The sequence below is a fragment of the Morchella sextelata genome (assembly GCF_020137385.1).
Source record: "Morchella sextelata strain SCLS chromosome Unknown scls_9, whole genome shotgun sequence".
Taxonomy (NCBI): domain Eukaryota; kingdom Fungi; phylum Ascomycota; class Pezizomycetes; order Pezizales; family Morchellaceae; genus Morchella; species Morchella sextelata.
Genome location: NW_025408624.1, coordinates 1,170,236 through 1,195,846, shown reverse-complemented (window position 1 = coordinate 1,195,846; position 25,611 = coordinate 1,170,236). Strand labels below are relative to the sequence as shown.

At 46.4% G+C, this 25,611-nt stretch overlaps 6 protein-coding genes across 6 annotated transcripts; 2 read left to right on the top strand and 4 right to left on the bottom strand.

Moving 5' to 3' along the window:
• Positions 1 to 18: 18 nt before the first annotated feature.
• Positions 19 to 1,248, bottom strand: H6S33_012994 (uncharacterized protein; the record flags this gene model as incomplete). Its single annotated transcript, XM_044844354.1, has 1 exon — positions 19 to 1,248. The coding sequence occupies one exon, from the start codon at positions 1,246 to 1,248 to the stop codon at positions 19 to 21; it is 1,230 nt and encodes a 409-aa protein (XP_044694703.1).
• A 7,458-nt stretch (positions 1,249 to 8,706) lies between these two features.
• On the top strand, positions 8,707 to 10,564 carry H6S33_012993 (uncharacterized protein; the record flags this gene model as incomplete). Its single annotated transcript, XM_044844353.1, has 4 exons — positions 8,707 to 8,891; positions 8,950 to 9,679; positions 9,739 to 10,287; positions 10,346 to 10,564. 4 exons carry the CDS (start codon positions 8,707 to 8,709, stop codon positions 10,562 to 10,564), a joined length of 1,683 nt encoding a protein of 560 aa, XP_044694702.1.
• A 1,730-nt stretch (positions 10,565 to 12,294) lies between these two features.
• On the top strand, positions 12,295 to 17,359 carry H6S33_012992 (uncharacterized protein; the record flags this gene model as incomplete). The annotated part of the gene is made up of 8 exons (XM_044844352.1): positions 12,295 to 12,837; positions 12,900 to 13,010; positions 13,086 to 13,745; positions 13,804 to 14,184; positions 14,239 to 14,982; positions 15,037 to 17,027; positions 17,085 to 17,204; positions 17,263 to 17,359. The coding sequence occupies 8 exons, from the start codon at positions 12,295 to 12,297 to the stop codon at positions 17,357 to 17,359; spliced, it is 4,647 nt and encodes a 1,548-aa protein (XP_044694701.1).
• Positions 17,360 to 17,830: 471 nt separating this feature from the next.
• On the bottom strand, positions 17,831 to 18,685 carry H6S33_012991 (uncharacterized protein; the record flags this gene model as incomplete). The annotated part of the gene is made up of 1 exon (XM_044844351.1): positions 17,831 to 18,685. The coding sequence occupies one exon, from the start codon at positions 18,683 to 18,685 to the stop codon at positions 17,831 to 17,833; it is 855 nt and encodes a 284-aa protein (XP_044694700.1).
• An 828-nt stretch (positions 18,686 to 19,513) lies between these two features.
• Positions 19,514 to 20,921, bottom strand: H6S33_012990 (uncharacterized protein; the record flags this gene model as incomplete). The annotated part of the gene is made up of 6 exons (XM_044844350.1): positions 19,514 to 19,618; positions 19,769 to 19,909; positions 20,013 to 20,218; positions 20,387 to 20,558; positions 20,629 to 20,769; positions 20,859 to 20,921. 6 exons carry the CDS (start codon positions 20,919 to 20,921, stop codon positions 19,514 to 19,516), a joined length of 828 nt encoding a protein of 275 aa, XP_044694699.1.
• Positions 20,922 to 21,692: 771 nt separating this feature from the next.
• On the bottom strand, positions 21,693 to 25,051 carry H6S33_012989 (uncharacterized protein; the record flags this gene model as incomplete). Its single annotated transcript, XM_044844349.1, has 6 exons — positions 21,693 to 22,039; positions 22,097 to 22,221; positions 22,283 to 22,835; positions 22,888 to 23,032; positions 23,086 to 24,903; positions 24,965 to 25,051. The coding sequence occupies 6 exons, from the start codon at positions 25,049 to 25,051 to the stop codon at positions 21,693 to 21,695; spliced, it is 3,075 nt and encodes a 1,024-aa protein (XP_044694698.1).
• Between the last annotated feature and the right edge of the window lie 560 nt (positions 25,052 to 25,611).

The window sequence follows — 25,611 nt, the reverse complement described above, 5'->3', positions numbered from 1 at the left end:
GTCCCTGGGCTAAGCCACTTAGTGCAGGGACAAATCTTTTGCCGACTCATTATCGCTTCCATCATTTTCTTCCACTGTCAACGCCGCTCCTCTCATCACAGGCCTCCTTGGTTGATTTCCAGTTGCCCTCGCTTGGGGGCAATTTCTAACCATATGTCCGACACCTCCGCAATAGAAACATCGGCCCTCAGCTAATCGGGCGTTTCTTTCGGCAGGGGTAGGGCGACGACGTCCTCCAGACAGGTCCATGGGTACCTCACCTCCAGGACGGAATGAGGGGTGATTCTCAGTAGCAGGTGGGTTGGCAGCAGGGGCAGCAGGACGGGGAGCAGGAACAGGATTTGTTGGTGGAGGGCGCGGAGCCGGGGTCGCAGTAGTAGTCCAAGGTTTTTTACTACCTCGCTTAGCTTCCGCCGCCCGTCGTCGGTTATCCAATCGTTGCAAGAGTGTTGCACAACCATCTACCGTTGCAGGAGTCTCATGGTGTATCATCGATTCGTCCAGTTCCCCATTAATTCCTTCCATCAAAGCCTCAATCCGAGAGACTTCATCCATACCCGACTCAGCAGCATACCGTTGAAACTCAGCAAAATAATCGGCAAAGGTTCGAGTGCGTTGTCTGATGTTCCGAAGATTTCTTCTAGCTGTACGCATTCGATCGGGGTCTCCAAAAGCTGTATCCAGAATCTCATAAAACCGTGTCATAGAAGGTAAGGCAATACCTTCTTCTCCCATGTACTGTAAAAACTGATTGGCAGCAGCACCTTCCAATCTGCTGAACGCGTACGATAACTTAGACTGTAGTGTAGGATAGCGATCGGCATTTCCTAATAGCTTAAGTTTCATTTGTTGCTTGAATAAGTGTAGCCTTTCCCGGTCACGATCCCCCCTGAACACGTCGGGGTCTGGGAGTTTCTCCGACCGATAGGTGGTACCGGTAACTGGTGGTGCTGGGGGTACAGGTGGAGCATTATTTCCAATAGGTTCTTCGTCAGGGGCCACAATCTGAACAGCAGTTTGTTGAGCTCGGGCAGCAGTAAGATCTCGTTCAAACATTCTTCTTGCCCTCTCAGCCTCCGCTTCTACCTCTTGTAAATCCGTTGCATATTGAGTAAGACCATTTTGACACTGTTGAAGAAGCGCATAAGCTTCAGCTCCGACAACATGATCGACCTGTGGATGCGCTTCAAAAAATCTTTGGAGGTTATCGTTGAGTTGTTGATAATCGACATGGACATGTTCCGACATTGTAGGCTATGGTGTTGTATTGGTTGGCGATAGAGGACGCAACCTACGTATCACGGGGACTGTAGGCAATAGACTGTGGTGCCAAGGAATACAACCTAGGTAGTGACGTAGACGTGAACGTAGATGTAAAGGTATGCTTTGACTATGGACTATGGGGTGGCTCTGCCTGGTATGATAAACCGGTTGGAGCCCTATGACGTAGTGCGGACAGAGAATAGTATTCGTGGAATAAATACAGAGGTTGCGTAAGGAAGAAAGAGAAGAAGGAAAACAGACAAAAGCACGAGACAACGCCCCCTTATATATCCATCCATAATCCAACAATGACTAATACCTTCGCGTAACAGAAACCCAAAGAACATAACAGAAATCCCCATTACAAATCCTAATTCCACTGCACGATACCTCCTTCCCTCATCCCAGTTCATCACCTAGCCGAAATACATAGCTGCCATTACACGTACGAAGGCAGGTCCGATGACTAGGCAACGATCTAAAAGGGGTGAAGCGGCACAGTATCGGGGGTTAGTAAACACCAAAATTGGGAGAATGATATACAGGAGGGATCCCCTAACGCCAGGAAAGCAGCCAGTACCCCGGTCCCCATGTAAGAGGCTCACGACGCTTATCTGTCGACTCGAAGCTGACACCACAAACCTGACGCGTCGGGAACGTTCAGGGCCCAAAGGACCGTGAACGACAGGAACCCATGAAGCGCCCCACGATGCCCGCCCCCATTGGTGGGGGGTAGGACCCCACCGCTGGCTAGTTGCACTGCTGAGTGCAAAGCGTCAAGCCCCGTGCGACGCGACAGGGTTAATTAAGGGTAAAAGTAAAACAAGGGTATCGTGGGCTAAAGGGCTAAAACGAAGATTAGTATCTACATGTATTACGTACTAGGTAGAAGGAAACGTACCAAAATCACGCGCGGAAGGTTGTACGAGGTTAGGAGGGAAAGATGAGTTATGATTCGGATGCCTCTACATAGATTAGGGAGTTACCCGGCTCAGCTACAGGCTTAGTCATCCACAGTTTCCCGGCTTAGATAAGCCCTATATCAGGATTACCTACCTATAATACTTCCTAGCCAATCAGCGTTGAGCTCAAATAAGCGCTGTTTAAGACATATCACGAAATAATGCCTATTTTGCCACTAATTATGATTACGTAACCTAAGATTTGCCTTAAAATCAGGCTTTTGGGCAGGTAAAGGCGTATATATGCCTTATGTGGGACAGAGCATTACCCGATTTGGAGGCTTACACCAAGGTAATGCTAAAGTGACCCTTTTTGGGTGCAAAACGCTTATATAAGCCTCCTCCGCCAGCAAATCGTAATTGGAGGCTTATTTTTTTACCCGTTGCCACAGTCAAGTACCAACAACCTCTCCCATACATCGCAGTCCCCGGAACAGCTAAAAAGAACAGCGCTGCTCGACACCCCCCCTAGGCTGCATCTCTTCTCTGTGCGTATAGTACATGTATGTAGGTACAATATCTGGTTCTCCACTTGCCGGGAGTTCAACGCTTTGGATGCATACATGTGTAGAGCAAACCTCCCAGTGTCACTGCTGAAACCTCCACCCTACCAAACTTAAAAAAAAAAAACTCCCTCCCAGTATGTCCGTCATCATGGGCCTGTAGCGTATGTTTCGCTGCTACCTACTGCATGCGTTCTGCAATAGATACGTACAGACGGGGGACTAGTCGGCAACACGTTCAGCTGGTTACAACGACCAGTTGTTGCCTCCCGCAGACTGTCCAGCCGCACACTTATGTGCCTGGCTAGCTAGCTAGCCTTTCCCGGAGACACCGCCCCAACCTTCTGAGTAGAGGAGCCACACACAAGTTGCACAACTGTATAATTTCATCATCCCGAGCGTTCACTATAGTATAAAGTCAACCTCTTAACAACTACATATCCGAGAACAGCGGTGAGGCGGAGCTGAATCTGCACTCTGCCAGATCTGATCTTGGTGAAGCAGAAAGGGAAGAGGGAGCAATAATCGATATCTAATCGTCGGTTCCAGGTCCATGGGAACATGTTCCCCTGCACCCACGTCAATGTCAGGCTTCGGCTCGTTCATCGGAACCTTCAAGAACCAGCAAAGCTGGTTGTTTTTTGACGGGCAACGCCGAGGTAAAGAAATAATCGTTAATCTGATACAGCAGTCAGCCTTTCAATGCTCCATGCCCTCTCAGGGTTAGCCTAAGATCAGGTTCAGCTGAAGCAATATAATATTCTACCCTAAAAAAGCCCGATCAACGTACACTGGTCAAATATTGTACAATAAACTTCCATGGTGTCTACCTACTTTTGGCCTTGCCCGCCGAGCCTCATTCGTTGATTGAGGTCTAGCGAGATCCTACTGTTCAAAATGGGATTTCCTAGACATCTTTGACCGCACAAAATGCGGTATATTCAAACAAGCTGAAGCTGAAGTGGATAATATACAACACCACTGGCTAAAGTAAAAGACACACGATCGATGATTAAAAGTTCCCCAACATTATGGATGGAAACCCAACGGTCCGGCTCACACGCGAAAGTTCCAACCAGCTGCGAACTGAGTTTTGGGATACCAAGCTTTTTTGGGTGGCGTTCCGTTCCTAATCGGTAGTAAATTCGGACTGGCTGAGGTGTCTCAGATAACGCAGCAAGCTCTCTCCTATGCTCTGCAGGAACAAAGATCGCCCGGACCTGGAATTCTTCTAGGTAATATTGTTTGATCATACTCAGGGAGTGAATTTCACAATTCACGTTTCTAATCCAGCATGATGATTGTAGTTTCCAGAATCCTATAGAAGAATGAATGCTTAGCACGAGCTATTTCCAGCTGATCATCATCTCCAGGAACATGATGGTTCTTCCAACGAAAATCTTTCATGGTAGAATAAACATTCAATTGGATCTTGATCTTTAATTGATGGATTATGTCCGGGGGAGACTTCCGGAAGATCCCAATGGCCTCTAAGCAATTAGGACAATGATCGCACAGGTTCAAACATGCGCAGTTATCACAGGAGTTCCAAAAGATAATTAATTCGAATCCCCTCGGATGTTCTCCTTTTCTTCTTAGTATCTCCGATACTGTGTTTGGTTTCAATATTCCATTGTGCGAATGATCATTTCTTTCTTTCTTTCTTTTTCTGCTCTGTTTATCTGCAGTGCATGTCTGCCTTGCATGATAATCTTGGCTAACGTCGCCAATCCGACAAGGGTTTCTTTATTTTATTTTGGTCTCGTTAGCTCACGACTTTATACCAAATTGCTATTCATATCAACACTTTAATGGGTTAAATATTTTTTATCCTTAGATGGGATGAGATTAAATTTCTTAACGCGCGTTCTAGATCTTGGCTATATCCGAAAAAGTTGAGTAATGTGATATGAATATTCTTTATATGAAAGATGTCAGGCCAGTGAAATAAATACATAACAATCGTATATAATCTATATATTATATCTAATAATCGCACCATATAGCCTCGCAGAGCATAGATAATCGCGAAACCGGCATAGCGAGTGATACTGCATGAAGCGCTGTGCGTCTTTTGTCGCCACCGCACGGTGCCCATTATCCTCGACTAAGAAGCTACAAACCTAACCCAAGTAAGTTGCCTTGTCAAGTGGCGACTACTAGATTAGAGCTTTTGATTGAGCCGTTAGTAAGATTACAAGGCTTAATCTTTAGTTTATGTGATCGTGTACGTGTGACAGAGCACTAAGGAATATGTAGCTACTCTACAGTACATCATTGTATTGACATGACACTTATCGCGACCAAACATGACGGAATTAGAACCCGGGCTAGAAATCTCGGGCACCGACAAGTGCTTCCATGTATGCAAGACGGCAGAAGATTCTAACTCCTGTTGATCTATTCCCACATGGTTTCTACACAAGAGTCGAATACAACTGTACTGAACCCCAGCTTCGACATACATCATGTATCATGTATCCAGTAGCACTCTCCCCTCTAGTTCCTCTCCAAAGTTTAGCATCATTGATCGGCGACCATGATCTACGGGCCCACCAGTCTCAGTCCCCACAAAATTATCTTCAACCACCACGATATTCCTGACTACAACAGAGTGGCCTATCAGAAGCAACCGTGGTGGCTGGATATCAACTGAGTAATTCTTAGCATAATGTCATCGATATCTAGAGCTCCGGACTACATATTTCAGTTCTCAGAAAAGAGGGATCCCCCGTCTCACGATTGTGGTCATACGCACGACATCCATGATCTTTTACCATCGCAAGTGATCTGAGATCGGTTGCTTTTTAGTCACATCGGTGGAAATGCCTCTAGACCCTGGTTCTACTGGAAAAAATTGCTTTTATGTAAGATAGACCAATTGGCACAGTGTAATTCTAAATTGAGGCCTTGTTTTTGTAGGTTTTTGCTCGGCCGCCGTACCAGAGACCCGGAAGGAAACCACATGAACAAGGAACGGGGGTCAAAAAAATATCCCTGCTACTGTTAGATACATTCATGTACTTTCATTCTACATACCCGGGCTGCCGCGGGCCTATTCTATGGACCATCTAGCTGGATGGAGCGATGGCTGCCACAAACAATCATCAACCATTGCTAAGGAGCTCGGAGGTTTGCTGGGCGGGCCGAGAACCTCTATTTTCAGATTCATCGATGCTGATATTTCGATGAACTTTGCCTTTGATTTGTTTAAAGTGATTTCAAAGGCGCTGATTATGGTGAAGTCATCACATAAGTGGGATTGTTCTTATTTTATTTTCGGTGACATTGGTTTTCTTGCTGTCGTGTACGAAAATGTTTGGGTCAAAAAACCACCCAGATCTTCAGCCAAGACGTACACAAGCTTTACATAGACATCTTGGTCAACCTTCAAATGAATGGTCATCTGAAATGCATGTTTGTAGCTTGTTGTTTCTTCCTTTTCATTTACATCACTTCATAGTTTAGTGTACTTCTGTGTGTGTTATTCCCAAAAGACAAACTAATCAAATTTGAAAATTGCACCGGGAATGTACCACGTTGCATGGAAGCGCCAATACCAGAGCGTCGTACTCAGGGACGGGCTCTCGTGGTACACCGGAGGCCTTACCAAATCCCTTTTTTCTTCGGAGTGTGGCTTCCTTGGGACCATACAAAGCCTCGGCCAAATAGCCTGGTCTTGTGTTGCTCTATTATGGGCCAGAGCTCTGGTTCTAGATCCCAGCAGACAAACCAAAAGAACAGCAAGCGCGAAGACATGAAGTTTCTGGGCTTGAGAGTGCCTATAATCCTAGACCGATCGTGATAGGAATAAGAAGAATAATGTGGGGGTTCTAACAAATCGAGTGACAGAGAGGAACGATGATGTCGAAGGGGTTATTCAACATGACCGATGAGCATGAGCTGGCCGATATGAATGCGACGAATACCGCATAATGGACACATCAGTAAGGTGATGTGAAGCAGAGCGATGAGAACTTTCAAAACCCTTTCTTGATGTTCGAGTAGCCACCTCGCTCGATCCTTGATTCCGAAACGTCCATACTTCTTTCTCCCACTGCATGCTGCGCGCATGCCCCTGATTGTGAGGGCATTATTCATCTGCAGAAGGTATCATATACTCCTTTCCGATAGGGTAGCTGGGTAACATATATCTGCAACTATAGTCTGGAAAGACAAAAAATGACAATCTAAATTATTGAGCAATCCGGTTTAGACGCTACCATGTTCCCCGAGGACTAGTCGTAGATATTTTGAGAAAGGTTTTTTTATTGTTGTTGTCGTAGGATTACGTGGAATGTATTGTAATAAACCGATTGACAGCTCACATGCTTCATTGAGGCATACGTGGGTGGGTCTGTTTCAAAGGATTCGTGAAAAACCACAGGGATTTGAGTTTTTCTTCTTTTCTGAGGGCGGGTGGCCCGACCGATGTTGGTATACTTGCAGCCATCTACACAGGAAACTTGTAGAGAACAAGCGCTTCGAGTCTTTAGAGCCACTGGCGCCCAGATATCTTCAGTACGAAAAGGCTCCAGAACAACATGGACTCATATCAACTTGACTCTGTGCCATTTCACCAGCAAGCTAGATTACCCAGCAACGGAAGTGGCAGAAAAGACTTGAGATAAAGTGAATATGCTGGAGAAGATGTGAAAGTGAATCTTGGTGAGTCTAGACCAAGGCATCGGATCGGACCTCTCGATAAATCGAGGCTTTTGGTGTAAGAAGGCCTTGGTCCATTCGGATCACCGGTAGTGCCAGCCACTCGAGCAAGCCCATGCACACAAAACAAGAAAGCAACGCTCACTTACTAGAGATTGTATACGTATACAAATATGCCTATGCTTCATGTTAGCACCACTCCTGCACATTGACTCCTTAAGAGAACTACTGAAGAGCCTTGAAAACAAAAAGGGCTATTTAGTATAGCGGAGATAGGCAGAAATCACGGGCCTCGATCTCGGAGAAGCTCAAAAGGATCAATTCTGAAAGATTTTCGCAATAAAAGTTCTTAGCCTGGGTTCAGGCCAGCTGGAGTTTGCGCGCTTCGTAGCTTCATCGATTCTCACTCGTCGTCGAAGTTCTCAGGACCTCTCGCAAGCGGGTACAAGGGTCGGTGATGGTAGAGTTAGCTGATGAGCTTGCTAGAACCTAGGAACTGAACACCTTATTGGTGTATTTTTTGTCGAAATGTTTTTCAATTTGAACCGTTCCCTTGGGTTTTTGAGAAAGCAATGGTCGGTTGGTCGACGCGAGCTCTTGGCAAGCTTCTTGCTATCTTAGCTTTATCTTATCGGGAGATCCGCGTGCATACTTACTGTAGTAAGAACTTTCAGCTACAAATAGACCATACATCTCGGAGAATTTTGTCTTCAAATCAATACATCAAAGGTCATAAAGAGGTTGAAGACGAAAGAGGAGTTACCGGGAGGTACCGAACAGGGCTTTGTCGGCAAGTCGCGTCGTACATTGCGTCGGGCATAGAGAAGTGATACACAGTGTGTGAGGACACCGAGCGAAAGCACTTGAACAAAGCTATTATCTTGACAGTTGTGATTTCCCCTTTATTTTCCAAAAATAGCTAGGGCAAAAGCCCCTGTACCAAATAGAATGCGCGCCCTGCGTCCTGTTCGGGATCTTGGAATTCTCCTTTCTCTAAATGGATGTAATCCTTAAGAGACTTCCATTTTTCGTAAACAGCTGCTGTCAGCCCATCATCCTTCAACGTGCATCGGATAGCCATTGATCCAGATATCTCCCCACCTTTAGACAAGTCACCGTTGTGAGATGTGCTGAATATCTGGAAGCTCAATATCACCACCACTCGTTAAACATTTAAGCTTCTAGCGCAAGGAGTTACATTCTCTCTTGTATTTTTTTCCCCCCCTCCGGTTACCTTGATCCACTTTCTCCAGCCGATTTCCCGGAATTCCAACTCCTTTACCCCTGTTCCCCTGCTTAACACGTTGCCTATCATGGGACGGGCTGCCGATAGAATCCTCTCCCGACGACAGGTTGAAGGTTTGATTGCCGAAGGAAAAACAATCATAATTTTGGACAACGATGTCCTCCGTGTTGATGCCTGGTTGAAATTCCACCCAGGAGGTGATAAAGCTATTTTACATATGGTCGGTCGGGATGCTACTGATGAAATTAATGCGTACGTGTTCCTAAATCACCTCCGGGCACCAAAGTTATATATACTAATCTTTGAATAGTTTGCATTCCGCTGAAGCCCGGAATCGAATGAAAAACTTTGCAATTGGCAAGATTCAGGGGGCTTGGACCAATTTCTTACCACCTTTACATGGTGGTGAGTTTCGGCCATATATCGAGGGCGAAGAAGATGAGGTAGACGAGTTCCAGGAGACGAGCGAGGAATTGTGCGAACCCGAGTGCCCAAGCACGCCGGCTCGCTCTGAATCACCGGCATCCATCTTCGATGATGATAGAAGCTTCCTTCGCGACCCTAGTATCCTTCGTAGACGCCAAGGCTCCGCTGTTGCATCTTCATCGTCTTCAATAACTGAATTAAGTATTACTGATGAGTTCGGCCTCGACGAGCTCACCCGGAAAAACATTGAAGCCGATCTTGCGAAATACCCAGCTCTTGACCCTGAAACACAAGGGAAGATTGTTAGGGAATACAGGAAATTGGACCAGCGGATAAGAGCCGCAGGACTTTATAACTGCAACTACTTTAGATATATGAAGGAATTTGCTCGGTACTTGACGTTTCTGTCAATCTCAATAGTTTGTCTGCACTCTGGGTGGTTCAAAATTTCCGCATTTTTCCTTGGGTTGTTCTGGCACCAGATTACCTTTGCCGCACATGATGCAGGCCATATGGGGATTACACATAATTTCCATCTTGACACTTGCTTTGGCATCTTTATTGCCGATTTTTGTGGTGGGCTCTCATTGGGATGGTGGAAAAGAAGTCACAATGTAAGAAATACCTTGCTTTTTATAAACATAAACCGATTCAATCACTAACATTATATCAGGTGCACCATATTGTTACCAATGACCCTGAACATGATCCGGATATTGAACATCTTCCGTTCTTTGCTGTTAGCCACCGTTTCTTTACTAGCTTGTTTTCAACATACTACGACCGCGTGATGCATTACGATGCTGCAGCAAGATTCTTTATTAGGTTCCAGAACTATTTGTACTACCCAATCTTGTGTCTTGGGAGGTTTAACCTTTACCGTCTTTCCTGGGAATACCTTATTCTTGGGCTAGGGCCGAGAAAGGGAGTTGCGGCATACCAGCGGTGGCTCGAAATTGCCGGAATGGTGGTATTTTGGTACTGGTTTGGCTACGGTCTAATCTACAATTCGCTACCAACAAATTGGGACCGTTTTGTATACATTATGATCAGCCACATTGTCACAATGCCTTTGCACGTGCAGATCACTTTATCACACTTTGCCATGTCTACTGCGGACCTGGGAGTGGGAGAAAGCTTTGCACAGAAGATGTTAAGAACTACCATGGATGTGGACTGCCCACGCTGGTTGGATTTCTTCCATGGAGGATTGCAATTTCAGGTTTGTTTATAGGTATATCCATTATATGGTAACTCAAGCTAACAATTTACTCTGATAGGCAATTCATCATCTTTTCCCCCGTATTCCTAGACACAATCTTCGTGATACTCAGAAGCTGGTTCTAGACTTTTGCAAGGAGACTGGGGTACCATATACGATTTACGGATTTTACGATGGTAACAAGGAAATTATCGGTCATCTAGGTGAAATCGGAAAACAAGCTGCGATTCTCGCCGACTGCCAAGCTGCCATTCTCAAAGGAGAGACTGGTCATTAAATAACGACTCTTCATAGTTTATTCTCGTCTATTCCATTTTCCTTGTATTCTGTGGTCGATGGTCTATTTTGTGTCAACTCATGTCCGATTGCGTTGGTTCTGCTCAAAACCCTTTGCGCCGAGGCCGCAAGGGCTCAAAAAGATTTCTTCTAGATTTTGTAATTTTTCGTCAAAGATATTGGTTAGACTTTTTTTTTTTTTAGACAAACCTTGTATATAGCATTCAGCAATTGCAAGTACATAAAGCTTCGCTATTAAGCACATACATGTATATGATCTGTGTACCCCACATAATCCATGTATTTCATGTATCCTTTGTGTTCTTGGTTTATTACTCAGTCGCACGATCATCATCAAATGCTGTCAACTTTAATTGGGCCGCCTCCGCAGTTTCATTCTTTCGCGGATAATTGTTGCAACTTCTCAGCCCCGGGAGCTCAGACCTCTATGTGGCCCTGCAGCTTCACCAGCTAGAGGATGGGCCGAGGTCGAGCTAAGCTAGCGCGACAGTGGTAAGGCTGGGTTTCGCTGCGGATTTCCTTGTGTTTTAGAAACCTCAGCAGTCGTCCGGAATAGGAATTCTAGGAGTTACCCCACAATTGGTTGGACCCTTGTATCAACGACAACACACCTCCGAGAAGCCTGTTACATCACAATGGTTGGGGGTTGCGCCCGAGAAAAAGTAAATGTTTTCTTTTACTTAATCCAGAAGTTGTTTATCCATGTCTGAGATCACAGGAAGATAAATATCCGAAGGATGAGCTGAAAGAACCTTCTATGCAGTGCTTCTGTTGCACAGCAGCCTCACCACTGCTTCTGCATGCTCAAACCGCAACTGCATATCATCAAGGTTTACTCGATAGATCTTAGGCTGTGGCGATATTGTTCAATGATAGACTCTAAAGTCATCGCTGATATATACACATACTTACATGTATGTATCCCCAGCTGGCTGGCTGCTGGAACTATAGCTGAAGTTATCATGATAGGGTCCAGGACCAATATATCGATGCCTAATCTTTCCATATATAGCAGTGTTACATACTACCAAAGAATAATTTTGTAAAGCTTGGTTCTTTAGGTCTACCTGATAGGTTCCGATTGATGATTTCCAGTCGAGTCGGAAGCTGTGAGATAATAGTATAGAGTTCGAGATTCCGGCTGAGTTTTCCTCTTTCGTCCTTGAGGCCAGAGTGACTAGATAGCATAATATAGTTCTGAGTGCTTAAAACACATGCACTTATCTGATTCTGTTTCGATGCAATGCTGAGCTTCGACTTACCTAAGCTATAAAGTACGAGGTGAGTTTTGAGTTCTTGTCGGAGTTGGTTCAGTGTCCGGGCTTGATTAGCAATCCTTGTAGGTCTTGGAACATAAGCGAGTATGTAATATCTGCTTTGAATTACTAGCCCATCCATTCAATTGATAAAGGGTCAGGGTTGCCTGAGGGAAATGATCGAGGGGAATTTTTGTGTTTCTTTATCTTCGAAGTGGTGGTGGGGTGCAACAATACATTAGTGGATCAAGCTCGTTGCCAAGGCCACTAGCGCGAAAAGCTAGGCCCGCGACATAAACAAAAACAACGCCTATGCTCACATAACTTCTTTCAACACACACCAACACAGCAATCCTCAGGCAGTCGACACGAAACGATTGCTTCCATAGACTTGAGGGAAGCCTCCAAAAAAGCTAGCGCATAGCGCACCTCTCAAGAAAAATCTCACTACATCATGGTTGCTCCCGGCATCGGAATCGATAGTCCTCGAACGGAGTTACCTTCAGATGGATCGATTGGTGACCTGGATCTGGGCTCTCGAATGGATTCCTTCCAATCGCCTGGCGGAGGAGATGACCTTTTTAAAGCTAATAAGGGTGGCAGACGAAATCGTGCGAATATGACACCCGCGCGCCAGATCTTTGGGAGCATTGCCAATCGCGGAGGACTGAGCAAAAACGAGTTCACCCCACTACTAAAGAGCGTACAGAAATCGAACCTCCGCGCAAGAGTCGGTGATAACAAGGGGGTGCCACCGACCCCAGCATTTTTGAAAAATGGAAAACTGGATATAATGGATAGCCCGGCGCTGCCACATGGTGAGAGGAGCTCGTATGGCGGTGATGAATCAACGTACCAGAGTCAAAACGACACTGTCCTAGGTCCGATGCCAGATTCTAGTATTAATTCAACACCAGTAGCCGTTTTACCGAGGAGGGGGGAGAATGCCGGTGTTTTGGAGCACGACGGACAGATGACACTGAGGGAACAAGAGAAGGTGTGTCATCCTTAATTTCGCCGCTTAAAAAAGGACGGATTGCTAAAATACTCTTGAAATAGATAATCGATGAGATTAAGAAGGAAAATTTTGGATTAAAGCTCAAGATTGTTTTTATGGAAGAACGACTGAAGAAACTAGGGCCTGAGCATAATGAGGAAGCCATTAAAGAAGTGAGACCAAAGCTCTTTACAATGCCGATCAAATCTTTTTTTATTAATCATATTTTTTTCTCTTTCTTTGAGCAGAACATAGAAATTAAAGTCGAACGAGCTACTCTCAAAGCGGAGCTTAAACGATATCGAAAATCCCTCAATGATTCCGAAAAAGCTATCACCGAGCTTCGTGAACAAATGATGTCGATCCAGGATAGCAAGCAAAAGGGCTACGACAACGGCAGACGGAGCGAGGAACGTGCAAGGGCTCTTCAGGAGATGTCGCAACAACTGGAGGAGAAGGATAAAGAGCTGCAGAAAAAAGAGAAAGAATTGGAGGCAAAAGAAAAGGAACTCGATGAAGTTTTGGATGAAAATGACCGACTCCGTGAAGAAGCTCAGGGTTACAAGAAACAGGTGGACAACATGGAGGAGGAAGATGACGAGGAGGTACAGAAATTAAATAAGGAGCTAGAGAAGGTTGAAGAAGAGAAGGCTGAACTGGAAACTGAGATAAGAGAGAAAGATCGTCTTCTCGATGAGCGTGAAGCCGAGTTGGACGGTGTTGATGCCGAACTCAAGGGCAAAGATCGTGAAATCCAAGAGCTAAAGAGTGATACCAAATCTTTACAGGAAAGGCTTAAAGCAATGGAGCAAGAGCTACAAGGTAAGCAGGGTGATAGGGATGAACAATTAGTAAAGAAAGATGAGGCACTCCGAAAAGCGGAGCAAAAAATAAGGGACTACGAAAAGGTATTACTCTTTAATCATATGACAACGTGTATATGGCTTCTAATAATATCCATCTTAGCTGGTTCGAGATCTTCAAAACAACATCGAAGACGAACAAACAGAGAAATCTAGAGTTCTTCAAGAAAAGAAAAAAGTCCAGACTGAGAATGAACAAATTCGGAACAACCAGACAAGGCTGGAGCATGAAAAGCAGAATCTTGAAGATACCCTCGAAAAGCTTCGCGATGAGGCTCGCAACAAGAGCTTTGCCTACAAGGGCAGGATAGGCGAGCGTGAAAATCAGAGGGAGAATCTTAAAGGAGAATTGGAACAGCTTCGCCAAGAATATGATAGCCTGCAAGCACTTCACCAAGAGAGGGCTGCGGAGACACAGCGCCTTAAGTCTAGATTAGAGCAGCTAAATGGTGACTTTGATGGCGAATTTCAAACTCTTCAAACAGTATGTGCTATTTGAGACTGCTAATCTTATGTGCAATAAAACTGACGATTGTAGGAACTTAATGATGCTAAGCGTCAAAGAGATACTATCAGCAAGTCCCGCGTTGAGCTTGAAGGGAAGGTGCGAAAACTGGAATCAGATCTTCAGCTTGTTACCTCGGAGAAAGACTCTATCGAAAGATCTCACCAGGAGCTGGAGCTGGAAATGCGTAAAGCTCGATCGGCCCGCAGTGAAATTGAGGTGGAGCTTCGCAAGGCTCAATCAAATATGCAGAGTCTAGCCATGGAAAAGGACTCCGCCATCAACAGTTCTCGTAGCGAACTCGAAAATGAACTTCGTAGAGTCCGGGCGTCTCGTAACGAACTTGAAGCGGCCCTCCGTAAAGCCCAATCAGATCTTCATGATATACAGGCCGAGAAAGAACTCATTCGTCAGCGTCATGATGCCTTGACAACAGAGTCAGAGGACTTTCAGAGGCAAGTTGATAAGCTGAGGAGCAACCTCCAGGAAGCAAACTTGACATTGCAAAGAGAAAGGCAGATGGCGGAAGCAAGTGAACAGTCCCTGAGACGGGAATGGGAGGAAGATAAGAGCAGCCTCAACGAAGAGCTCGAGGCGATGGACAGAGAGCTTGCAGAGAAGGAGAAGCAGTATGAACGTGCTATTTCCAACTGGCAATCTGAGAAGCGCCAGCTAGAGATCAGAATACAAAAGGCCGAGACCACTGCCGAAGATCTTAAGAGGACAATTGAGCAACTACAACAGGCTGAAAGTTCAACGCAAGGAAAAGAAACTAAGGTAAACCTCATTTCCGAATCTCACAATTGATACTAATTTAACATTGAATTTTAGTTGGTCAGTGCGTTGAAGTCTGAGAATGAAAGGCATAAGAAAGAAGAAGCTGGTCTCAACCAACAAATTCTCGAGCTCCAAGACGAGATTGAAGAAAGAAAGGCTGCTCTTGATGTCAAGATTGCCGAGCATAACGCTACCAAGGAGGAGCTCAGGCTGTCAAGAAAAGCCGAGAGAGCCTTAGAGGAGAAAGTCAAATATCTAGACGATGAAGTGGAACTGCTCAGCGCTCAACTCGACGAGGAGAAGGATAACGCAGACGAAGAAATCGATGCTGCAAAAGCTGAAGTGGAAACCCTTCGCCAGAAGCTCAATGCCACCAAGTTAGAGCTCAGTCGACTTGAGAACCAGCACGGCAAGGCCCGGTACGAGGCACAGGCAGTCAAGGGAGACCTTGAACTAGAGGTACAAACACAGAGAGCACTCAAGGAGGATATTCAAGACGCTACCAGGCGTCTCGAGAATGTTAAGAAAGAGAAGCAGCAACTACAAGAGCAGCTTGCAAAGGCCAACACTCAAACCAATGCCCTCCGAGTTACAACCATGGAAATTGAAGCTGAGCGGGATGAATTGAAGAGCCAGCTTCAACAACTATCACATAAGGCCGATTCCTCGAAGCATCTCGATCACGAGAAAGCGGAGTTAAGGAAGGCAAAGAGTAAAATTGAGATCGACCTCCAAAGGGCAAAAGACGAACGTGCAATTCTTGAGCAGCGAGCCAGTGATCTGGAGGCAGATCTTCAAGATGCCATCGACACTGCTCAGGAACAAGAGATCAAACTCGAGAATCAAGTCCGAGAACTCAAGAGCCAACTGAAATCGCTTATGAGTGAACGTGAAAGCGAACGCCAAGCATCTCAGCGCGATATTTCCCGCCTTGAAGCCAGAATTGACGAACTTCTCAAACTGGACCGCCAAGATGGTGGCCTTGAGCTGGAATTAGAAACTCTTCGTGCCAGCTTATCGGATGCAAGGAAGCGGGAAAATGACTTTGTCCAAAAAGAAGCAGCGAGTAGGAAGACAGTCCGTGAGCTCCGCCATCAAGTTGACCAGCTTGACCGCGAGTTGCTTGATAATAAGAACGCTGCTGTACTTCAGTCACCTCCCATGGGAAGCACGCCCCGTTCGGGCAGGAAGTCCGAGGTCGAGGAACTCAGACGACAAATTAGTGCTTGTCAAGAACAAATCCGGGAATACCGGTCCAAGGTTAAGACCCTGGAACGAAAGAACGGCGACCAGAAGGCTGCATACGAGCAACTTGAGATCGAAAAGTCTTTGCTAGATCAGGAAATTGCTGAAATCCGGGAAAGTAACGAAGCCATGGTTCGCAAGAATTTTGAAGTTGGTGGTAAAGTTGGTGAACTCAGGAAGCGAATCCATGCCTTGGAAAGAGAGCTGCATAGTGCTAAACTGGACCAACACCTGAAGAGTTCAGAGGATACCAGAACTGCCCAGCAACAGATTGCAGAGGAGCGGCAAGAACTTCATGAGAGTATCCGGACTGCAACACTGGAGATTGAGCAATTGCAAGCGCAAATGAACGCTCGGGACGAGGAGATACGCATTCGTCGCAAGAAGGAGAAGGAGCTTGATGCGCAAGTCAGGAACCTACGAAAGGAAAAGAGCCAACTTGACTCTATTTTTCAAGGAACCTCAGAAGACTTGAAGAAAGTCACTCGCCGTTATCAAAAAGCCGTTGAGAAGACAGCACAGCTACAGGCTGCGTGGGACGAGGAGCGTAGGGCCATCAAGCAGCGGGTCCGATTCTCAGAGAGCACTAGCAGGCGTGAAACTGCGCGGACAGATGCCGATGCCAAAACCCTCGAAACCCAGATTGGGCAGGCGGAGGTACGACACAGAGCTGAAATCAAGGGGCTGGCCAAGCAAATTCGCTATCTCCGGGCCAAGGTTGCCCGAGAAGCTGGGTTTAGAGCAGATTTGTCGTTCAGCAAGAATTTCTTTTTGATGCAAATCAACCTCTACAGCGCATGGTAAGTGATGTCGGCTGTAACCACTCAAGAATTATCCGCTGACAGTTTATATTACAGTAACGAGGCAAATATGCAGTTGATTGAGCAGATGGGCATCTTCCCTGATCGCTACATACGCGAGAAGAGACCTTCATTGCGTTCAGTGGTGCATACACTCATTGCGGGGATCCGGATCAGGTTAGTTCTGACATTTCCCCTGTTTCTACTAAAGATAATGTGTTAACTAGGTGAATAGTAAACTTCAACGGAGTTGGGCGGAGAGCAAAGAATTGAAGACTTCGTTGGCTAAATCTCTGGAGCTAACCAGACGAGGGGCGGCTGGCAAAACATAATGGAGGAGAAGGCGTTTAGGTTTAGGTTTTTAATGAAATTACTTACATGATTTATTGGTTATGAATGCTTTACGAGTTTGTAACATAACTGGTATGTCTTTTTAGGGGTGTTAATTGCTTTTCTTGTATCTGAATGGGTGGTGTTCTCTTGTATAGTATTCATGGGTCGAATTTATTGGGAGTTATTCTTATCCCCAGGTTCTTATTATCCATATCCAATTATAAAAGAAACGATATCAAATTACTACTACTACTACTCAGCTGTCCAATTGACTAGAGAATTTAAACACTTTATGAGATTTTTCCGCTCTTCCATTTCATTGCTGTCCTCGGCTTGATGGTAATATGCCTCCACAATCTTGATGGTTGAGTAATAACACGAATACCTATATCAGACACTGAGATTTAGCAAACAGAGCCCACCACACAGCAAACACACCGGACCAGGGGGGACAGAATCAACAGGCAGGCTTACATTAATAACCGGCACCTCTTATTTCTTGTATCCAACACACCCTTCCCATATCCCTCCACAAACGCCGCCGAGGGCCCTCTAAACGCCGCAGACAATAACGGGTCAAACCAGCCTGCCCTCTCAAAATCGATAATACCCGTCACCTTCTTAGTCTGCGGATCCACCAGCACACTCCCGTCCCCAAAGTCCAGAACCGCCAGCTGTGGCTGCACCACTTCATCGAGCGTATATGCCCATTTCCTAAACTGCTGCCGCAGCTGCTCGTAGGGCAGCAGTACCAGCATGTCCTCCCCGTCCCGTAGTATGGCTTCTGTCAATGCGAGAAAACACTCCCGCCATGAGGTGTAGAGCTTTGCTTTATCCACGCCCCCACCAAAGCACTTTCGGTCGGCGGCGGGCGCATGCCCGAGCTGGTGCATGTGCTGGCCAACGGAATAGTCAATTGCATCAGACTCGGATTTTGACAGGGTGGGGCGGAGCTTATCGAGTGTTACGCCAGGAAGGTAGGTCATGAGGATGTAAGGGGAGTCGAGGATCTCACAGGTGTCATCGTATATGACTAGCTCGGGAACCGGCACAGAGCTTTTTTCACGTATCAGCTGTAGGGCCGAAGCTTCTGCTTCGAGAATGTAGTTCTCATAGCGCAGTACACGAACGTCTGGCGGGGGTGCGATCTTGAGAACGTATTTTGACCCGCCTTGGAGCTCTATTAGGTAGGAGGTATTGTAGGCGCCGTCGAGGAGCTCGGTGATTGAGGTTATGGGCTGGGAATTGCTGGGGAAGGCAGTATCAATGATTTTTTGGGCTTCTGACATGCTTTGCAGCCAGAAACTCTCGACGCTCTGGACCATGGTGGGGGAGAGATACAGGATCGATAGCGGGAAGATACCAATGGGTTTGGAATAAACAACTACATAATTTCACGGGCAGGCACAGAGAGATATCAAGGGGTATTTGTACAAAATGGAAAGCAGCATTGCATACGTTAAGCCAGTAAGTGGTTGAGTTGAGCTGAGATGGTGAGACCTTCCCTCCCTCTCCTCGTCCATACGTGCTTGATGGCTTGCACCAAGAGAGAAAGAGAAAGAAAAAAATAAAATCGGAAATGAAAGGGAGAAAACGCCAATGATGCAGACAGAGAGGATAAGCTCCGGCACCAAGGTTTAGTCTATCGAACCAGGCAGGCGGGCCGCCCTTGAATTCGCCAAATTGTTCCTCATTCGGGAGCGGATGGCTTGGCCCGAGCCACTGTTTTGGCGATTTTGGCGAACTTTCGTGCAACGTTGCAGCGCCTAGGCGTTGTTGCGTAATAATAAAATAATAAGTGGTAGACAGACACTGGGGCCCTACGCTGCTCCCAGCAAGTATGTATGCATGTAGCAAATGATTGTTGATGTTCTCTCTTCTTATGGGCCTATGAGCCTATGGAGTAGCCTGGCTGGCTGGCCCCCATATGCAATGTTTATATATGTTCTTATTGATGCCAAGGAATAATAAATAGATGGACTGCAACGGTTTGAAAGGATCTGAGAGGAGGAAAATCGTTAAAGTCCCAGTAGTAATCCGCCGTTTTGTATGTTTGTATGTTACACATCATTCTCCGCCCCCATTCTCATTATCTGCAATTTTCTGAGGACTTTTGCCTTTTTTCTCCGACGCTTCTGACGCTTCTGACTTCTTTATCGCCGGTCTTTTTTCTCGCCACTTTGCAGCTGACGGGACACTTGGAGATTGTATTTTCCAAGTTTTTCAAAGTCCCTCACGACGCTCATTCCACAGATGTTCTGTGGCAGATATCACTCATTGGACATGGTTAGCGATAAATGTACTAGGGGACAAACGATGGCTGGCTGCAGACGCGCCTTATCGCCTGTGTCGCCTAAGGCAGCAAATAGGAACAAGGGAAGCAGATAGAGAGAGAGAGAAAGACCCACCTTGAAGATATCGACGAGGATTAGAACATCGTAATTCTTGAGATCAACCTTGTGCTTCGGGCCCACAATATCCGCAACTTTCTTGATGATGTCGTCTCTGCTCATGACATTGTGGTTGCGAGAGGTAGGTCGGATGGCATACTAAAATCCCCGTAATGTTTCAATAAGCGAGCAAATCGGGGAGATACCGGCCTCCGCAATTCTCAAGAACAGATGAGCAAGCCGGTAGTGACGGAAGACGCACCTTAACCACCTCCTGTCCCTCCTCGTGGAAGTGAGGCTTGAGAACCTCCCTTGCGACCTCCTCAAGCCCCTCGGGGGTCGCTTTCCCGGTCCTTGAGATCGGCGTCAGCCGGTGTGTCCACATGCTCTGACTCTGGACCTTGCCCGAGAGAAGTGCATGTACCATTTCCGTTGGCACACATGGTTCCTTTGTACGGAAAAACACAACTACATGACGGCCCCCGCCAGAAGTGTCAGCCAGTCAATATCACCGATAAGCGAGCGACCTTCCCCTCCACCACCCCCGCCAAACAAAGAGGAGGGGGTGAAAAGGGGCAAAAGGGGCGAGGGGGGGTGGTGGATGATGAATCAGCTCTGGAGTCTGGATCAACTGACCACAGTCCAAGTCGAGCTTCACATTCAGAAAGAGCTTCTTCGACTTGTCACCCTTCTCCTTAAGGCCTGAGATCTCGCGCTGAATCGCAGCCTCAATGTCCTCCTCTTCCTCTTCGTCCTCATTCCCTGCTCCCTCGGCTGGAGGATCAAGGCCATAAAGCTCTTTTGCGCACTAATTATAGTGACGGTCAGCATCTTCTTCTTCTTCCTCCTTCCTGCTATTCCTCTCCTTCAAAACGGACCTTTTCAAAGAGCCCATACAGCTCGCCCACACATTTCGGCTCACGCCCTCTCTCGCAAGTGGCGAAAATGCCCTGTATGCCCGGGTCGATCCCGGTGATGGACTGGAAGTTCTTTGACGCTTTCGACCAGTAGCCCTTGGTCTATGTACAGTAGGGTTTTTTCCGTCAGCCTCAATCGCTTGAAGAGTAATAAAATGTTTTGGGTTTGAGCTATGATTCGTGACACATGCCTTATTCTTCTTATTTGACTCTGAGTCGTTGTGACGGCCTCTGCGCTTCTTGTTTTCGGACATCTTGAAGGTTGCTAGGTGTGGTTGAAGTTGGAAGAGGTCCGGTAATGGTAAGTTCCAACTGTAGAGATCCATGACGCGCTCCATCGTTCAAGAGGGAAAATGGATGTGGAATCAATTGATTCCCTAGAAACCATTTTACTACTATCGTTTGCACCATGTAAATAGGTTTACAATAATTATGTTCTATTACTTGTGCTATCGCGATTCGAGTGTGGCCGCTGCTTATGTCAAAAAGGCAAAAATGATGTTAGGCTCGACCCCGGGTTTGAACCGGGGACCTCTCGCATATTAACTTAGGGTGTGACCCTAAGCGAGAATCATACCACTAGACCAGCCGAGCTTGAATTCAGTTAAGATATTTCAGCTAATCACAGCATTAAATATTGAGTTAATGTGAGTTCGATCGGCTTTCGCTAGGTGTAATTCGATATTCTAGGTCGAGAAGTTTCCGGCCCTTGTGCATCAAATCTTTCTTCTAGTCAATTGACCTTGCGCATCGGGGCGGCAAGAAACCGAGTGATCATTCATGACCTAGGAGTATCTAAACTATCACATCTTGGCACAACCCTCTACAGTAAAAAAAAAAAAAAAAAAGTACGCCTGGTATTCTCAGATGGTATAATTAAACAACGCGTGAAGAGAGACTAATCCCAAACACCAACAACTACACTTGCCCCCCTCAGTCAATTTCGGAGGCGGCATATCCACATCTTGTTGATGTCATACTTTAAAACCATTTCCCGGTGATGCCTAGTACACGCGTAGAAGGCATTAACAATCTTTCATCACATCAAATGAAGAGGAAAGGGGGAGCATAAAATCGCCCAGATCGAACTTACTCCCAAGGATGGCTTTCTTCTTCTGTTGGTTGACGTATTTACCCACGTCGTCCGCGAAACTCGCCGACGTCTCTCCCAACTTATCCATGCTATCACCTACGAGGTTCAACTTCTCAGTTCGCTCCTGTATCGACCTGCTCATACTTGCGAATATGCCCTCCTCTTGCCTTCCGGTACCACCGGCTTGGTTTCCGGCCCGTGCATCGAGGCGTGCTTGTTTCTCTTCGGCACGCATCTGCTCAATCATTTTCTTGGACATGGGACGGTCAGGACCTCCGACTGTGAGACCTCATTAGCCGCCGAAGAAATATTACTCTGATACGAGGAAATAATTACTCAAGAGGTCAAGGTCTGCGGGTGTGACATGCTGTGTTCCAGAGATCCACTGAAAGTTTGAGATCGTTGGACGAGTCGGGACTGGGGCTTCGGGGTTGTAAAGCACATCTTTCGGTAAATGGTCGCTGTAAGTTTTGGTTAGCGACCCAAATACGGGATATAGACTTCCGGGAAGATAATACTAACAGCCTTTGACCTTTACCCCACATATAAAGTAGCATACATTCTGCTTGCGAAGTCCACCCAAAGATGTATCCAGAATCAAGCAGAATTGTATCCGCTAGGCGTGACGGGTCATAGTAATCGCTCAGCCTGACTTCACCGATTTCCTTTAATCCAGGAATCGAGAAGCTCTTCACAACACCGGTATCCATCACGCAACTCAAGCAGATACCGTGGGTATCGAGCTCTGCTACCACAGCGCTCAAGCACGAGTACTCGTCCCAGCCTTTATGGGCACCCTTCGCAGTCGGTGGCTTGAATATTCTGGCTTCTGATTTTGTGACAGCAACCACTGTACCCGGAACTTTGATACCTTCGCGCAGATTTGCAACTGCCTGTTGAGAAGCGTATGCACGCTTCCCGGAGTCCGAGTTTATGGGTACTATTGAAACAACAGATCCGTCCATGTGCGTCATACCTGCAAAAGTGCAAGTGAATCCTTGGCCCTGGGGAAGAATTTTGAAAGTTGCAATCCGACCATGGGTGGATCCCACAAAAAGTGCAATGCTCGAAAATTCTAGAATTTATTGGTTAGAAGAGTGGTATAAGGCGTCATTAAAGTCACTCACCATCGCCTTCCAGTGTAAGGACTCCAAATTCCAAGCAAGTGGCCTTCTCCCCATCAATACTGTGATCCCGGCTCTTTCTAAAGCTAGCCCTTTTACTTTCCTTTGTTAACGAATTAAGGCTTCCATGGAATATTACAGCAGGCCCCTAGAATGAATATTAGGATGGATACGAGAACCATACTAGGTAATTTAACATACCCTCAGGTCCAACACACTGATATGCCCAGTCTGATATGCCACTGCTACAAACCCCACATCACTACATTTCAGCTTTAGGATAGATCCGCAGTGTTGCTCTAGGGTACAAAGCGGCAACAGGCCCTCCCTAACACTGGGGTCTGTTCTCATCTGGACATTCCGGATCCCTTCCACGACTGTACCCGTTTCAGTTCTACTCTCCGACTGTAAAGACTCGTCTTCCTTGGTGCGCCCAAACCCCTTATTTATTCCCCATCTATAAATGACCACTTCGCCGGTTTCCATCCCAACAGCCATTTCTCCAGTCGCACCGGCCATTGAAACGCACTCAATCTTCAAGTCTACACCCCTCTGTAGTACTTGTCCTAAATCCACCTCCATCATATCTCCGTTTTCAATCTCATCTCCGAGGCCCAAATCCCATATCTTGACTGTTCCATCAGTATGTGCAGTTTGCACAACTGTACGATTCTCATATCGCCTGAGCGGTTTGGGGTGCTCAATACCTCCAACGATCATCTCTTTGGGCTTGTCGCGTTTCTCAATCATTCCGAGCCAGCGCTGACGGTTTATAGCTGATAAGTTGGCATATGTAGCAAACGGATGACACAATGAAAGCGACGGATGAAGAATTGTAGCCGGTGATAGTGGCTGGCCATCAGGGAAACGTAATGTTGTCAATTCCCCGGATGAGAGCAAGGCGATGATGGCCATAGGATCATGAGACCCAGCGTAATGGGGACTTGTACGAGGAACGAGGCAAAAGTCGACTACATCCACATCAATAGGCGTCGGGAGACAGCGCTGGCGTTTAGGGGAGGCAAAATAATCTGATATAATTTGATACGATGAGGTGAGCATGTTTGGGGTCACTCCCAGATCCCACAAAGTCATGCCCTTCACAGGCATTGAAGATTGATTACCACCGGCTATGAGAATGCTAGTTTCATCGGGATTATTCGTGGAGCACCAGGCGACTTTGAACAAAGGTTGTCTGATAGAAAATACATCGCCATCACCACCAGCGCCAAACATATCTGCGCTGGGCGGTGTGCCGGGAAGATGAACGTACGAATCTGTGGTAGTTCTTGACTGCACGATTCTTCCATCTTTTGGATCCCAAATAGCCAAACATGAATCATCATGAGTTGTGCAGACAAACGTGCCCGTAGGATGCCAAAGCGCTTCCACAACGTTGGGTCGGCGCAGACTGTATATAGTGCCTCGCTCTGTATCTGCCCCGGGAGCTCCAGGCGGTAGTTCAAATTGAAGATAATGCAGCACCTTCTCTTGTTTCATGGAAAGGATGACAGTACCTTCCAGATACCCGATTAGAAGAGTTCCCACATCACGAGGGTGCAGAGCTAATGATACAACTGGAAGAAATTTTGATTTCGGCGACCTTTCTCTCCAGAGATTTGGTATCCTAAATGGGGACAAAATCTCTCTGTCAAGATCATAAGTCACAATATCGCCATTTTCCAACCCTAGAAAGACCCAGTCTAGGGACGGGTCGGTCAAGATCGAGGTCACAGCTCCTGGTGGTGAATACTTGACCCCCTCAGCGCCTGGATCTCTCATATCATAGACGGAAAGTTCGCTCCTATTGTCGACAACTACGATCTTTGAGTCACAGAGCTTCAGGAACTTGACACTCGACTTTCGCTGTAGTGTGAAGGTGACATGAACTCGTTTCTGGCCGAAAACATGGATTTTCCCAGGCGAGGTGGCTGTTTCATTCGTGCCGACAGCAAAAAGAGACTGTATGGGGTCATACGCAAGAGCCGATATTGTGGACCTGATGCCGTATTTTGCGACCTATGGGACGCGCGTATATTAGCAGAGGCTTGACACAGTCGGGTTAGAAAGTAGACCGCACCTCGTCAATAACAAATAAATCTGGAGCCGCAAGGCCTCCAGTGAAATCCCGTTGGATCCCAGCCTGTTTTGATCGTAAGAACTCCATTGCTGACTGTCAATCAGGGTCTCGGTGGTTTAGAGCTGTTAAAGAAGTAACTTGAGTTTGGGGGGGTTGTGGGGTTCGGTCCAAGCCTTGGCAGTGACGTACCCTAGCGTTTCGCTAATACCTATAGTTGCCAGCAAGCTGTAGGGACCTTCAGCAGTCTCGAGAGATAGATAATGAAAAGCAGGAGTATTATAACGTTTTTGATCTGGTACTGTATCGAACTGGGAAACGGGGCATTAACATAGAAATTTGGTTGTGAACAAATTCGTTGAACTTGTAGAGATCACAAACAGCGACTTCAGAGCTTTGCGAAACCAGGGTTAGGTCTATTATCCTACACGTGACCGAATCAGGTGGTATGACCGAGTGATTGGTTTGAGCCACACGACCATTCAACTCTGTATTTTGGAGAAGTTTGGTGAATCCCTTTGTCCCGATCAACACCAATTTCCTAAGGTAGGCACCTAGACGTCAATCTTCCCTCTTCGTCTTTACTAGTATTGACGGTATCTTGACATCTAACAGTCATGTCAACGTCCTTGACTCCAACCTCTTTCAGT